The sequence below is a fragment of the Talpa occidentalis genome, unplaced genomic scaffold, assembly GCF_014898055.3.
Source record: "Talpa occidentalis isolate TD23 unplaced genomic scaffold, MPIMG_talOcc4v2.1 talOcc4.15, whole genome shotgun sequence".
NCBI classification, from domain to species: domain Eukaryota; kingdom Metazoa; phylum Chordata; class Mammalia; order Eulipotyphla; family Talpidae; genus Talpa; species Talpa occidentalis.
The window spans coordinates 18,603,390-18,620,333 of record NW_023601543.1 but is presented as its reverse complement, the minus strand read 5'-3'; the positions used below and the strand labels follow the sequence as shown (position 1 = coordinate 18,620,333).

General features: G+C 41.1%; 1 protein-coding gene across 5 annotated transcripts in view; it reads left to right on the top strand.

Annotated features, from left to right (window-relative positions):
* Positions 1-16,944, top strand: part of GRIA3 (glutamate ionotropic receptor AMPA type subunit 3) — a 262,555-nt gene that overhangs the window by 236,776 nt on the left and 8,835 nt on the right. For 3 of the 5 annotated variants that reach the window (XM_054695576.1, XM_037511993.2, XM_037511992.2), the window contains 2 exons: positions 267-514; positions 15,536-15,650. In XM_054695576.1, coding sequence (XP_054551551.1) covers positions 267-514; positions 15,536-15,650 — 363 coding nt within the window. Of the gene's footprint in view, positions 1-266; positions 515-1,074; positions 1,190-15,535; positions 15,651-16,944 lie in introns of those variants that run through there. The other 2 variants (XM_037511996.2, XM_037511994.2) reach the window with 2 other exon arrangements.

Sequence of the window (16,944 nt, the reverse complement as noted above, 5' to 3'; positions counted from 1 at the left end):
GTCATGAAATCAATTTAGTGGGTCCAGAGCAGCATTTTTTTTTAAGTGAATTAGACTAGAATAGAGAATATCAGAGAGTCCCACACATAGCAAGGATGAGTGTGTTTTTTTGAAAAATCCATTTTGGAACCAAGTTTACATGTGGACAAATGTGTCCCCCGAGTTACATTATAACGCACTTTCCTTACTGCAGACCGCAATCAAAGATGTTTGAACACCACTGCATTAATATCTGGCAGCTCTGAGAATGCTTATCTCTGTTACAGAGGTCCAAAATTGCTGTCTATGAGAAAATGTGGTCTTACATGAAATCAGCAGAGCCATCTGTGTTTACCAAAACGACAGCAGATGGAGTGGCCCGGGTGCGGAAGTCCAAGGGAAAGTTTGCCTTCCTGCTGGAGTCAACCATGAATGAGTACATTGAGCAGAGAAAACCATGTGATACGATGAAAGTTGGTGGAAATCTGGATTCCAAAGGCTATGGTGTGGCAACCCCTAAAGGCTCAGCATTAAGGTGGGTGGAATAATATAACAATATCCGTGTTGTTATAGTATTCCACCTACCCTGATGCATTTTGTTGTCATTTTCTTTCTTGTGGATTTTGAGGTAACTTTTAAAAGTTTAAAATCTACAATATTCCATGGAGTTAAATAAGACGGTAAATTATGGTTTCATCTATTTAATGCATCCATTTTTTTAATGTTCTCTCTCTGTGTTGTCCTCTCTGACTGTTTGTTGCTGTTTTAATTTTACAGTTCAACGGCTTTTTCAATTTAAATGGTAAAAGCCAAGTTATGGTGCCATATGTGACGAATGTTAATTGCATGGATGTGGTGTTCTTGTTACTTTTTTCCTCAAAGACAATTTCCCCATCCCGCACACTTCAGTTTTGAGCAAATGTTATCCTCCATGCCACCTTCCAATATTTAACCCTGTATTTGCTGTACAGACATTTTTATAGCTCCACGTTCTGTGAAATTTAGCCAATTTGTCCTCTTGTGCTCCTTTTTATACGTTAACGATTTCCTAAGCATTTGTGCATTTTCTTACAAGTTATGTTTTATCGTTTCAAGAAATGCTGTTAACCTGGCAGTATTAAAACTGAATGAGCAAGGCCTCTTGGACAAATTGAAAAACAAATGGTGGTACGACAAAGGAGAGTGCGGCAGCGGGGGCGGTGACTCCAAGGTCAGCCTCAATGTCACCACAACCGGGTACCCTTAGTGACGAGTAATCGGCAAGACTGTTATCTTATTATTGAGGAGAGAGCACAGAACTCACACATAAAGTGGAATGACCAGGTTATTCCCCTGCCTGGCAGCTTTGGGAATGAGAAAGACTTCAGGGCGCTGCCCACATTTTTGATCTAACTTGGGTCCCTTCTTAAACTCCCAGACAGAGGCTCCCCATCTACACTCCCTCCCTCCCCTCACACACCTGGTTGCCTTATGAAGGCCATGGTGTGGGTCTTGATGCACTAGGGTTTCAAGAGCTCAAGGCTTTCCTTCAGACTGTCCCCGCCTGCCTCCTTTGAGTGGTGTGAGAAATCGAAACTATCTACTGAAAAGTCAGGTGACAGCCTTTTTTCAGCCCGAGGGCTTGATGGTTTCTCACAGAGGTTGGCTGGTTGTTTGATTAGACTTGGCTTATTCAATTACCTGTATGAATGATGAGATGTTGTTCTCTATATGTGGCGGCCTATTTAAGCTGACCCCACTTAACTTGAAAGCCAAAGAATGAGCTCGGTTTCAAGTTAAGTGGGGTCTTTCTTCAACAGGCCACCCATATATAGACTGCAAAGATATTTTGTGTATTTAAACAAGTGCGTCGCCTAACCATGATATTCTGTGTGTATGAATCCCTGATTTGGCTTCTTCTTAGCCATGTTCTTGGTTCAGGTAGGTCTAATTGTTATCCAGGCTGCCATCATGAGAAAACCCATCTTGCTTGGCATTCCTTTGGCTCCTTAATGTTCTTCGGGGCCAGAAAGAATGAGTGGCCTTCACCCAAGCAACAAGAAATAGCGACAAGCTCCGAAGACACAGCACCAAGTGATGGAAAGACGTACTGGGTAAGTACAGGAGAGGACCTGAAAACAGCCTCCTTCATGGCCCAAAGGGCATGAGAATTATGGTGAAGCATGTAAGATCGGCTCTTGTACAACCAAGATACCGTGGGCATCTTAAGGTGAAGAACAGTGTTTCCCAACCACAGGCCAACAGACAGGCAAGCCAAAACTGTTCACCTTCAGAGACAATGGTTACACCTGTGCTTCTCTTTCCCTCTCCATTCCTCAGGATCCTGATGGAGAAGTTAGTTTGCCAGTGTGCACTATCACATGGGTTTGGGAGCACTGATACAGAGCAGTTTCAAAGAAATAAATTTTAAAACAACTCTCTTCAGCACATAATCTTACCAGGCATTGACGAGGTCTTTTATTGTAAAACCTTGATTAACCCGAACTCATGTAACCAGTACCCCAAACTGAATTGCCCCCCTTGAGTATTCCACATTGATGAGAAAGCAGCAATAGTACTAAAAAAAAGAAGACTGCAAGAAATTGATAACTTTTAATCACTTGCCAAGAGGTGACCTGTGGTTAGGTCACGTTCAACCCTGTCTCCTATATCTCCTCTCCATCTGGATTGACCCTCAGACATTAGAGTCTGCTTCCCTGAGGCAAGAAAGTGGATACAAGCATTTTGAGAAAAAAAAATATTAGCCAAGGATGAAACAAATGAATATTCTTATTGAAAATTCTATTCGTCCCTATGGATTCCAATTAATCAAGGTTTTACTATGTGTCAAAGAGCACTAACTTCCTTTCCCACCAGTGTGAACTGTTGACATTGACAGTTTAGCTGAGCTTCTGGCTCATTTGAATTTTGCAGTGGCTAACCTGATGCCTAAGTATTTAGCACCTTCTTCCTGGCCTTTTTTCATGTTATTAGCAGGCCACAGAGATCCTTGGAAATATTGCTCTCACGAATTCATCACTCACAGCATGGTTAAAAAGGAGACATGGACTATATCAAGATGACTCTAAAACATCCACACGATGTCAAGTACACAGAAGTTTTCAAACAACCAGACACTCGATGTTACATAAACAAACAAAAATCTGCACGTATTTGGCTGAAATTTTACTTTTCACCCAGATGTTTGGGTATCATGAAGACCCCTAAAACTTTAGACCAGCTATTTGCAGCTAATTACAACCAGCAATCAAGCTTTTATTTTTTCCTCAGCTGATATGGCTGCAGTTATCAAGTAATTTTATTGGTAGCCCACAATTTCCAGTTTTTGAAATGTCAGTAGAAAAATATATCAGTAGATGGTAAATATTTCCAACATCTTTGACCATAGTGCTAATCCACCAGGCATCCTTCAAATCATATTTATTTTTTGGTCGTTCCTCCAACCAACCTTTTGATGGATAATAGTATGGCCAGTGCTGCATATCCAACGAATTGTTTATTCCATTTCTGGATTGCCAAGGAACTTGTCTTTATCTTCTTCCTTCTTGCTACCTGCTGTTTTCCAAGAGTGAGCAAGAGAAGGGACAAGAGATGAACTTGAATCTGTTTTACCACTATTTACTGGGGATGCCAAAAACAAATCAGTGGAGAAGAAGGTAGAAAAGGCAGTGAAACTTCAATAATTTGAAGCCTTCAAAATTCTAATTTGTGATAAACTGAACAGGGCCCTGTCTACCGTCTAACTTCATCAGGGACAGGGCCAAGAGAGATTTGTTAAGCAAATGAGTTTAAACTAGATTGTCAGTTGCATTTTTCCTTAAGAGAACAAACCTTTTTCAAATGTTGGAAGCATTTATTAGATATAATCATATTCATTACAAGCCTATCTGCTAAAGTAGCTCTCATGAAGACCTCCAGTAAAGCAATGTTTTATAGTATGTTTGAATTACAGAATAATCTTAAAGTAATAAAACTGTCATTCTCCAAACTTATTTTGTAATTCAGGACTTTCTTGTTCAAACAATTGTTCCCTCTGTTAGTGCAAATCAGTGAGGTTTAACTGTATTACTAAAATGGCTTGAGAATGGCACGACTTTATTGCATTCCATCCTCTCAAACATGACAATTGACTTTTGAATATACCGTCATTTCATAGAGAAAGTGAGACCCAGAGATGGTGGTGACTTTGAGAAGGTCACACAGCTAATGCTGTCACAAATCTCTGCTGTCAGGGTCACCACTTGTGATAATATTGCAGACAGCAATTTATCACAACTACCCATTCAATGAGCAATGTGAATCTGATTGCCTAGGATCTATTTCCATAAAAATCAGGTTCATTCTCAACTACCTTGGTTAGAAGGCAAATGGCATATTTAAACCATTCCAGCCCTCACTACTGATTACTAAAAATGACAATAATCACAAAGCCTGACATTTGTGAGTGCTTTTACTTTTTCAAAAACACTTCCATACCTATTATCTTGGGAGCCAGGAGAAAGTGAAAACCTTTATTACTTATCTCTCCGCCTCTCCCCTACAACCTTTAAACAATGGGCAATTATGTTAAATTGTTGACTTTCTCCCCTCTAGCATGAGATTTTATACATCCTAAACTTATTCTCTTATTCTATTAAAGAAACCAGCAACTTTTCAGGCTTACACCGAACCAATGAAGTAGATATTTATTTGTTATTTTCTGAATACAAGGAATTATGATAAGGTCAGTAACTGAGCTTGCCCCTAAACCAAACCTACAAGCCAGAACTCAAAGCCTGCTTGGTTTTGTCAATTTCCACAACCTGAGTTAATAGAATCTAAACAAATCAGACTTGATCCTTCCTTGATGGACTATAAAATGCACAGGCAAGGATCATGGAAATTAGAGTTGTGGTTTGGGAATTTTAACCTGCAAATCATCTTTCTGTGTTAGTGCTTTATTTCAACATGTGTGCAAATACTGTAATTAAGAGCCAGTTGGCTATTTCAGCAATAAACCGAGACCACCAGGGGTTTGTGACATAGCCAGTGAATGTCTGTTGCTGAAAATCATAGCAGAATGAGGGTTTGGCTGCTGAATTACCACATCAGCCTTCCTCCATAGCTTCCTGTCACCTCAAGCTTTCAATTTCTTCTCAGTCCCCTGCCCATCCTGCTTCATTCCTTGAATCTTGGGTGAAAGGTGTCAGCTTAATTTTCCTTTGTAAACTTACCTTGCTAGAGGGGTCTGGTTGGTAAAACAAGTTATTTGTGACTGGGGTGACAAGGCATCATAAACCCAACCCCACCTCACCATGATATTGCCCTGGCTTTTGTTCTCTCCAGGGATTTAAATAGACTTTTCCAGTGGCCTTATTTTCCAAACTGAAAACCTGCACATCTTGTGTGCTTTTGGGACTATTGGAGAAAAATATTTAAATGGGACCATTTTCAATCCCTTGACTACAATAAGAGTTAGGGGAGAGATGCCTTTGTAAGGCATATAATTTGTAAGGCATATAGTGAAGTAAGGGTCGAGAGCAGGCATATGCAGTTAGACTTCCATTAATTAAATAGTTGGATGATCATTATAATTTATAGAATATTGACAAGAGAAATGCATTTTTATTAAATGCATTCAAATCTAGAGAGAGGCTAGAATAAGCCAGCCAATGTGATGCTAGGGACGAACCTAGGGAACTTGTTAAAATACATTTTAAAAATTGCTTGCAATTAAAATTAGTTGTTTCCTTTCATATGGGAGCTTTTAAAAGTAGCTAAAAAGAGTTTGTTCTCTTAAGAAATTCAAACATGTTCTTCCTCAGTATCAGTAGCAACCTTTTTTTTTAAATCCCACACATTTGCTTAGCAAGGAAGCAAACAAGATAAGAGAGCCCGTTTCAAGTGTCCTCAGCTTCCTGTTTGGTGGTGCATAGATGAATGAAGTAGTAATGTGTTTCCCGTATGTATAAATGAGATCCTCGGTTCTATGTGTATTTCTTCCTCTTCCATGTATGTCTACAATTCTCTTCTGCTATGCCACCGTCTCTTAACCACTTCTCTTCCACACCCAGAATTCTTTGACATTCTTGGGCCTTGGGTAATGGATATGAATCCGCATCTGCCTTTTACCTGCAACAAGATGGACCTTTTATTGGCAGGAGCCATCTCTAAAGGTAGACATTTTGGATACCCAGGTTTAAGATGGATCCCAATGACTGCTTATTGACACTGTTATGTGTATAGGCAAGAATCATTACAGATCGATGGCACTTCCTGGGTCTTAGAAGAAGTTCCCGTGAATCACCAAGACTGGTTTGGGATCAAGGAGTAGGGTAAGTATATTATGCTCTTCGTTGGTTTGCATGTCTCTGTGCTGGTGCTGCCTCCTGGAAGTATGAAGAATCTGACAGTTTTCTTCCCTGATAGTGACTAAATTTGCTCCTGGAACTTGCTCAGTTCTTCCTCCCAAGAGCAAACCCTCACTTTCTCTCAAGTGGCTGCTTCAAGCAAGGGACCTTTTTGCTTTAAGAACTGAACCAGTCCAGTGACTGCCAAAAGCACTGATTTTGCCAGATGGTGTAAAAGAATAAATTCTACCACCGGGGGAAAAAAAAAAAAAAGAGTAATCCAGAAAGAAAATATTTTTAAAAATTAATCCATTTCTAGTGAATTTTTGTTGAAATTGACTACGTGGCCTTAATGTCATTTCTATGATTAGAACATGATTACTTGCCTTTGGTGTTATACTGATAACTTGAATGTGTTTCATATTGACAAATAATGACCAAATGTCTAACACCAGTGCGACAGAAAGAGCAGCAGGAGTGAAAGCCGGAAGGTAAGAGAGCTGTTATACAATTGCCGAGAGGAAAGACACCGTGGCGGTGGCAGAGTGAAGTGATGTGTGGCTATGCCCTGTGGGCCCCAAGTCCAAATCATCTGGTTTCTTTTCATTTGGAGAGAAGGTTATAGAACCACACTCTCTAAAAAGCGGAACAGTCATGGAAGAGAAACATAAAATATTTGCAATGACTGAAATATACTTGCTGAGGGTGGGAGTTGATGTTGGTGGAGCAGGGTGGGGGCAGATTTTTTTGATGGAGAACAATTGAAACCCATTCTCTTTTGACTTTCTAGAGAGCGGTATAGCATTTGGCCCTTGGCACATGAGACAAATCCCCATTGGTCAGAGGTGGCAAAAGTGTGGTCCACATGGTACATTCACCTTAAAGCTTAATTTCATCTGGCCTTGAAACAAATATTTCTCAAAACATAAACCTAAGGCAATAGAATACTTTATGTGAGTGAGTGAGAGAGAGAGAGAGAGAGAGAGAGAGAGAGACTCTACTATTGTGTCCTGTCTCTTAACAGTGGTGGGAAATCAGCCGCAGCATAGCAGCCAGTAATCAAATTTCAGATCTGGTATAAAGACCCCACTTGTCATAATCTATTGGGGTGTAAGCTAAGACTGACTAGATACTATGGATATGGTCAAGGGAGGACTATCAGGGGAAAAAAAGAGAATGCTGGTACCCATCACGATAAACTTTCAAGAAATATTTTAACTAGAGTCAAGGGAATGAACTAGATATTTTCAGGAAAAAATTGTCATGTGAGTTTCATAGAATATCAGTTTCTGTCTGTCTTCTCAATTCTATGCCTCTCTCAGCAGCAGTGGGATGAACTAAAGAAAACACACATACATAATAAAACCTTATCAGATTTGATAATCTGAATTTCAATTTTTTTTAAGATTTATTTGTTTATGCATACAAGAGCTGGGGTACAGGCCAGAGGTGTGGGAGGATGAGAGTATTCACCAGAGACAGAGTGGGGAGCAGAACAGGCAGACTGACTGAAATACACTGCTGAGGGGAGCAGCGGGCAAGCCAGGAGGGGTCTGCTGCGCCATGTGGGTTGCTCCCTGGCTGGCTGGGGATTGAATCGTGCTGCAGAGTCTGTGGATTGCTTCATAGTGCTGCGCTTAACCCCTTGCACCAGCAGGGAGGCCCCAGATAGTCTGACTTTCTAATGGACCTCAAAACAGAGTGTTCAAGTGAAACATGTTAATGATATACTTGGGAAAGTATCTGTGGCCACATTTCAACAAAAACTGACTTCTCTAGGAGTTTGGCATCTTCCCCGAGTCCCTTCTCTCTGTCAAGGACAAACTGAATAAGTCTTCCCAGAGAAGCTGAGCTGGGTGGAGTAGCCCACAAGTGACTAAATTTGCCCACAAGTGACTAATGGTTTTGGGTTCCTGTGCTAGAGAGGTAGATTGGGCCAAGGTCCAGTCTGGCAGCAACCCATCACTAAAATACACAACCCGTGGAACCTAGGAGCTGATCACTTTGAATTTGAGAGGTTATCATTTGGAAATGGACTGGCTTTACCCATATCTATGAGTGACTCCTGGGGACTGTTTCTTTAGCAGAGATGTTCATCGATAGGCTTCAATTGCCACCACTGTGAGGCCCTTAGTTAAGTGACTCACAGCTTTCAACACCTAATGCTATATGCATGCATTATTGAATTTGCTCCTTACACTTATATTAAATTATGATCTCATTAGCAAGGAGTTAAATAGATTTGAGCTACATTGTGAACGATATAGATATAAATACTCTCTCAGAGGGACTTCTAGCAGCTAAGCACTGCATAACTCGGCAAATCACTGTAGCTGCCCCTGTGGGATGAGAGTTGCTTACGTGGCCAGAGACCAGTAATGCCAGCTGTCACATGTATATGCTCCCATGTTGTGGAGAAGCACAGGCTGATCCAAGGGTAGAAGGATTAAAATAACTTAAACCACTCATTCTCCTGGAATGCTGTATCGAGAAACCCCAGAAGAGAAATGAATAGAGATTTTTTTTTTAAAGGGCTCCAGGCACAAATGTAGTCTAAGGCATATTTTGAACAGCCACAGCCTCCAACATCTATGATATTGACAGGTAAATCCCTTCATTACATATGTTCCCAAGGTAATTTACAGAAAAAAAATATAAAAGACCTTAAGGATAACCCTTCACCTAGCAAAGAATCTTCTCTTGCTTGGTCATCAATTGGCTTCAACTTAATAAATCCAGACATGCCCAGGGAAGAGATGTTTATAGCTTCCTGCCTGTATGTGCCTGTGGCTCCTGAATGATGCTAGTCCTCCAGAAAACACTAAGGAGTAAGTGATCAACTGGGAAAGATGACTTGTCATGATGAAAACCTGAAATATCTTTAGTAAAAGCAGGGAAAGAGAGGGTGGCTGTCCTCCCTCTATGGGACAGAAGATAATTATAAATAGATCACTAGGGAGCAAGAAGCAAGTGTTAGGAACTTGGAGTAAGGTTTGGCTGTGGCATAGCGGGGAGGGGAGGTTTGGTTGTGGTAAGTTTCCATTTTGCTCATTTAGAGATGTGAGCAGGTTTCTGATTCACTATGCAGCACACCGTCTTTGCCCATATGTTTTTCACTTCTCTGTGATCTCCTGGTCTTTCTCAACAACCTATGGATTTAAATGTATGTCTGTCCCTCTGAAGGGTACCATTGGAGATCTTCTGGCATTGTTAATTACACAGACATTTGCTCTTTAGCTGTCCCTGCCCGGAAGGGAGAAGTGGAGTCATTTAGAGCAGACTATATCCCCATCTCTCAGGAGCATAAACCATACTACATCTTGAGCTCCTGTATTTTTCAGGACCTGAGCCAGATCCATAGTACAAACTCTATTCTCCACCCTTCTCTTTGAGGGAATCAACTTGGTCATTACTTCACAAGGCACATTTTTATCTATTTTCCAATATGGGGGAACTCAGCGCCCTCAATCACTCAGACCATATTTCTATGCTCATAAGAAAGAATCCAACATGACTCCAAGTTACCTATTTAGGTGCTTCCTGAAATCAAATTTGAAAAATAAATTGGACAGTTTTTTGAAAATGTATCAAAATATTTAGTGATTTTCTTTTCTTTAAAGTTTCTAATCTCACAGGGGAAAAATGGTCTTCTTGCTCGTCAACTGTCTCCACAAGTAACTTGAGCCATCACTGAGACCGCGCTGCCCCGTGCAGTGGCCAGTTGGCACATCCCAGGGACGAGATGGGAACCTAGACAAGGGCCACCTTGGGCCATATGCCTGGGAACAGTGAGCACAGTCTTGTACCTGAGCTGTTGCCAGGTGTGCACGGCAGAGATAAGCAGAAATTTGTATCAGCCGGTTGTGTTTTCTTCAAAAATAAAACTCATTATCCAAACATTATGAATCACATTTATTACCCAGATAGATGTCAGTTCATGACTGTTCCCCAGGCGCAGGCACCATCTCCTGCCATGGGTCAGCATGACCTTCACATACTTTTAAATAACTGTCTTCACTTAATTATCTTTATTTAAATGAGTGTCTTAAATGACTTTGAAACTCACATTGGCTCTTACCCTCTCTACCTTAGTTAGCTGCAGTAAAACATTTATTCTAAGGGGAATTTTACACTTTTCCCCCACTGAACATTTTTTAAACAAAGTGGAAGACAAAGAGTTGGAGTTCATAAATAGTTAATCTGCTTCCTTTCCTATCTCTCAGGAAGATTTCTATTTTAACAAGGAATGTTGCTCAAACTTAAAGGTGTGATATTCTCATGATGAAATTGCAGGTACCAGTAAGGAAAAGATTTTTGGACAAGGGGACATTCCCAGACCCCTGAAATTACATCACAAAGGTCTCCTGTCCTCTCCCTAAGCCTGCCGATCATGTGTTTTTCCTGGGAGGCCTCTATTCAGCAAGATGCTGATATCCAGCCCTTCAAATGGGGAGAATGCCCAACTAATTTCCACGATAGAAATCTGACCTACTTTGTTTAATTTTTTTCTGTTCTCTATTGAGGTGAGTACAATAAATATTTCTGACTTGTAATTCTCCCAGGTACCAGTTAAGGGCCTGCAGTAATTGCTCTGAAACTTCCCCCTGGAGGCCTGCAGCTGCACTATACTCAAAGACCCCAGCTGCAAGATATGCCCTGGCTAGGTTGACAGATACTTGGAGTATGGTGGTTCCTAAAGAAAAAAAAATCATTATGAGCATCCAAGCCTGAAGAATCAAAATAAGGAGGGCTGCTGCCCTTTTGTGTTCTCCCTTGGAGACATGGTACAGAGTTGGATGTACAATTTGCTTCTGGCCTGCCCCACAATTTGCCGTGCAGGTTTGAGCCAATTACTTAACCTATCTGTGCCTCAATCTCTTTACTTATAGAGACCATAAATCTACCTTCTTAATGTGACCATTAAACCTGACCAACAATAATCATTGTAATAATTATATAAAGTGCTAGGCTCAAAAGTAATATATTGGAAGAGTTTTCTATTCAAAAAGTATTTATTGAGGGAACTATACTAAATGGGCATAAAAATACATAATTCTAATACTCCGCCCTTGAGGAGCACAGACTAGCGGGAGGCCTAAGACATGGCCGTAAATATTAAGGCAGTGTCGGAGATGAAGTGGGGAGCAAAAATGGCTTCATGGAGAAAGTGACATTTAAAATGACCAAAGGCCTACCTGATTCCACTTCCTTTAAAATACCAAAGTGTGTGTGTGTGTGTGTGTGTGTGTGTGTGTGTGTGTGTGTGTGTGTGTGTGTGTGTTGGGTGTAAGGTTGACAACTATTCTTTTTTAGAAAGGAGGGTCCATTTCTGTATCATTTCTATTCTCGAGGTTGAGTCCTTTCTCTTCTGAAATGATGTTATTGATTATAAATGGTGTAAAATGTCTGTGTGTGTGTGTGTGTGTGCTTGCACACGTACCCACTCCGGGCATGTATTGGGGGAAGGGGTCAATACATTCAGTTGATTTGGGTTGGAGTAGGCAATACAACCATAAGGTACAGCAAGAGAGGAAATTGTGTGGATAACAACTGTTTTTCTCTGCCATCTTGGGGATTTATTCCACCTGCAGCAACATACAGTTCTTGGCAATTTGGCCTTGAACGTACTTTCTTTTCTTGGCAGCTATCCTAACCTTGTTAAGTGGTATTAGCTGTGATTTCTGATTACAGCTTTTATGCTCCTTGGCTGTATTGCTGCTTGACATGTTTGTTTTTCTCTTTCATTTTTATTTAGAAGTTCCTAAATGCACATCGGTTCACTGCCAGATTTCATGAGCCCTGTGATATTTTTTTCAATCAAAGACTAGAGTTCTAAGAACATATCATTTGTCAAATTTCTCTAATGTCCTGGGCCTTCTCAGATGAAGTCTGGATGTTCTAGCGCAGGGTTTCTCAATCTTGGCATTATCAGCATCTGAGGTTTTGTTGTGGGGGGCTACTGTGTGCACAGTAGGGTGCAGAGCAGCACCCCTGGCCTTTCCCCACTGGATGCCTGTAGCATTCCCCTCACTCAGCTGTGGCAATCAAGAATGACTCTAGAAATTGTCAAATGTCCTCTGGAGGACAAAATTCCCCTGATTGAGAAGTGCTGTAACTGTGGCCACCAGACTGCAGAGCAGAACCAGCCAGCGTGTGGAAGCCACTGGGTGACAGGGAAGGGGCCACGTGGCAGAGGAGGCTATTTCAGTTGCTGACATAATGAGCCTGGATTTTGGCAAGAGTGAATGGTGGCAGCCCAGGCCCTGGAATAGCTGTCCCTCCTCCAAAATCAGTACTTCTCAGACTTTATGGATTCCAGAGCCCATTTACATAGTTAAAATTTCTAGGGGACCACCAAAAGACTGTGTTTGTGCACAGTGTTATATTTACCATGTCGGAAATTAAAATGGAACGATTTTAAAAGAATGTACTCATTTAAAAAATAATAAACCCAATATAAGTCAACATAAATAATACTTTTATGAAAAATAATTTTTCCAAAGCAAAAAAAAAAAAAAAAGTAGTAAGGTGTGGCGTTATCCTGTGTTTCTATAAAACTCTTTAATCCTAGCTTAGTGTAAGAGAGTAGCACTCTGATTTTCGCTTCTTCATTCAATCTGTTGTGATATCAAATGTCACCTCGCCCCCAGGAAACTCCACTGCACATCATGACGGAGTAAGAGTAAGAAGGGCAAGGAATGTCTTAGTGATGTTACAAAAATAGTTACGACCTCACAGATTCTCTGATGAAAAGGTTTTAGGGATCCTCCAGGGTCCTCAGACCTCACTTTGAGAACCACTGCTCTAAATGAACAGGTCACACTTTTATACTTTCATCCATCTGTAATAGCTCACTTAAGGATTGAAATTTTTCTTTGAACACTGGGGTCTCTAGGGAGAGCTATTTGGATTCAGTGTGAGTGCCTTTAATCAGACTACTCTGTTGCTGTGATCTAGTGAGAGCAGCTATTCTGGAGAAATTGAATGAAGTAATTTGAAGAACGTTGAGGGAGGAGAGGATCTGGTAAGGGCTTAGTCATGGGGCAGCATGAGGAAGCACAGACAGCATGAAAGCAATGCTTTGTACTTTTTCCTGTGGTCGCAAGGGAATCAGTCTCCCACAGACCATTGATAGCATCTCCCTTGCTATGTGAGCAAACGGCCGTAATTCTTGGCCTCGGTACCAGTGCACAGCGTAAGGCACAGCACTGGGGAAGAGGCGGTGGTGATAAAGCAAAAAATAATAGGGGGAATATAAGAGGGGTGCAATTGTATGGGGAATAGAACCAAAATGAAAATGCATACATTGTGCAAAAATGGAAAATGATGTAAGAATTATATAAAATAAAATATTAAACAAGAAATAATAATAATAATGGGGGAAAAGTCAACTGAAAAGGCAGTTGCAACACTAATCTTAGGGCCACAGATGGCCTGTCTATCCTTTATAAGCCCCAGACCTTAATTTTCACTGCCAATAATATCTTTAAAAGGCTCCAAGTTTTATTTGAATGTGTTTTGTTACTTTGTTTTGTCACTAAGCTACTCTGGTTGGCATTTGAGAAGCCCACAGTCCTGAGCACTGATTAAGGGAACTTGTTTCAAGTATAATAGGACCTCGATTTTCCAGTGAGATACAAAACACAGATGTTGTGGCTGCCAAGCCCTGCACTAATGGAGAAAATGTCCCCTCCCTGACACAGACTTTATAGTTTTTCCAATATTAAGTATTCTGAAATTGCGTATTTTTTTAAATGAGGACATATTCCTCAAAATATGTCAAGATGAGTCCATCCCTCTGCACAGGGTTAGAAAAGGAAACAGACTTTGGCAACTTGGTCTGACAGAGGCCAGGTCTCTGTGACTCTCGGAAGGCTTGCCAATGGCTGGATGTTGTTGGTGGATCCAGCTTGTCCAAAATAAGCTAGAAAATTCTATGGCATGTTCAACGTTACCTGTATGTCGCTGCTTTCCCCCTTGTAAATTGGTGACGTTCAGAAGAACAAGCACTAGTACTGGCAATGTTATTCACATGAATGTGGACACAGTAGTTTATTGCCTGCTAATGGAATTATGCCACCCTGCATACATATGCATTTTTTATCCAAAGTTATTAGGGATGCTCCATTTAAAATTCATTAACTCTAGAAAGAAGACAGGATAAAGGTCATTATTCCCATTTTACAGCTGAAGGAAGTTCTAAGAGGGAAAATCTTTATCCTAGGACCAATGGGCTTTCCCACATTGACCCAGTGGCTCCGATTACATTAAGAGGTAGAGGATTAGGGAGCAGTGGTCTGGCCTCCTGGGGGTGCCTCTCATTGAGGGAGTGCTATCTACTAGAACAGCTCTCCTAAGCTGCTCCTCCGCAATCTGCCCACAGCGGCAGAGTCAGCTTGCCATTTGAGGTCAAGCCGTGTTAATAATCCACTTAACAAACAATCTGGCTCATCCGCTGGTGATCTGACTTGACCACAGAGAAATGGCTACATCAGAGGAACAGCCGACCAGTAACTCAAAAACTAGCCGTAAGCCAATCCTCCCATGGTTGAAAGGATTCCTCTTATCCAAAACTCAGAGGTCCGTGCCACGTTAAGTCCAGTGCATGCATAAGATTCAGAGTTGGCGCAGTGAAGACGTGTGTGTAGTGCAGTTCTTTCCAGGGTCATTTTCGGTGGGACAACAGATTTGTATCATAAAGCACAAGTGCCGGGGGACATGGGACTCACATAGAATCTACATTACTCTGTTCGTGTTCATCCTTTGGTCTCATCCTACAATATGGAAGCAGTTCCCCTTCGGACCCTGTCCCCTCCCCCACGCCTCCATAAAATTTGCTTTCTGTCTGGAAGTACAACAAGACACCCAGTTAGATCAAACGGAACCCACCTCCGCCATAAGCTGCTCAAGCTGCCGCCGACAATTGTCACTTGAGGGGAGACCCTCCTCACCACACACCGCCTACTGAGGAGTGCCTTTTTTTCTATCCTCATTGTTTAACAGTGTGTGCCGATTACTCAAAGCGATATGGGCAGGCCCTGGTAAATATAGCGTTGCTGTAGTGTTAACTTTTTATAAGGTAATGCTCAGGTTGCCTGCAGTGTCTAAAATTACTCTGTGGCCAGGGCCCCCTGCTTTATCGCTTTCTATAGTTTTAAAGTAGTTTGAAGCTTGAATAACATAAAATAACATAATATAATGTTATTTATGTTATTTCCCACGTGAAGAACGCCTGTAAACCTTGCAGTATTGAAACTCAGTGAACAAGGCATCTTAGACAAGCTGAAAAACAAATGGTGGTACGATAAGGGGGAATGTGGAGCCAAGGACTCCGGGAGTAAGGTCAGTTGCTGAAGGTCTTTTTGTACTGATTAGCAATCACATTTTGAACCACTGTTTATTTTCTACCCTAAAACGGCTTTCCTTCCCAAAACACACTCCCCGACACAGTGGGACCCCTTTATAACACCAGCGCTAGAAGAATAAGGCAAACACCAGCCTCCCAGGCTCCAATCATTGACTCTGTAGAGCTATTGTTATGAATAGGGAATTCAACCTGGCCCATCGCATTTCCAAAGCAGTAAAAGAATGAGCTGTGTTATAAGGGGGTTTTACTGTATTTCACATTTCGAAAGTTCAAAAGAAAAAAAAATACAACAACCAAAAAAAAAAAAGAAAGATCCCATTGTGACAGTACTTTTTCTTAACCTCTGGCAGTGTCAGAGACTCTGTCGTTGTAAATACCTTTCTTACTAATGTATTATGTCGATCCCATCTGAAAACAAAGAAATGAATAACAAAGACTGGTCTCTGTGAGCAGAGTGATTAACTTCCTCCCAGCTGCTATCTTTTGAGTTCATCTATTTGATCTCAAATCTCATTAAGTCTGTCACACTTCTCTCTCGCAAAGGTGTCATTTGAATCTCTGTAGGTAATACTTTTAAAACTTAGTCGCATGCTCCTTAAGGGTATACATTGTCAGGATAACATCACATTGATAAGCATGAAACACTCTTCTCCGCCTCCTTCCTGGCCCTCTTTGCTCCCTTAAGAAAGTTCTTTTTAGTTTCAATTTTTGCCTTTCCTTTTTTGAACTAATATTGTGGTATCAGTTAATTCATTTCATGAACTGCCACTCATTTTCCTTGTGCAGTGAACCATTTTGCTACTGGTTTTTTCACATCCCACAGTAGGGAATTCTGTGAAACTTAAATACATGGAACTTGGAATCACCATTATTGCTACAGCTAACATGGGTGATGTCAAAGGACACTTTCCCCCTCCTCGAAAACCACGTACATATAAAAATCTAGTGGCAGAGTGAGGGCTACCAGAATTTGGTCAATATCCTAATGGACTGTGGAATATCCTTGCAGATAACTTACCAGCTACCTTAAGGCGATGACCTATTGTTTCATACTTGGTAGAAATTCTGACCACTGGTCTAGCTGTCATTCATCCTAGTCCAGAGATGATTTGCAAGATTGTTGTAAACATGAGGCACGCCCAGATTCCCCCCTTCCTGAGCGTGCAATTCAATTCCAATTGGCTTTTTAATTAAGACACACAAGTACAGGACTGGCTCCTATGAAGACAGAGTCAGGACATGGCCATGTCATCTTTGTGTTTTAATTCT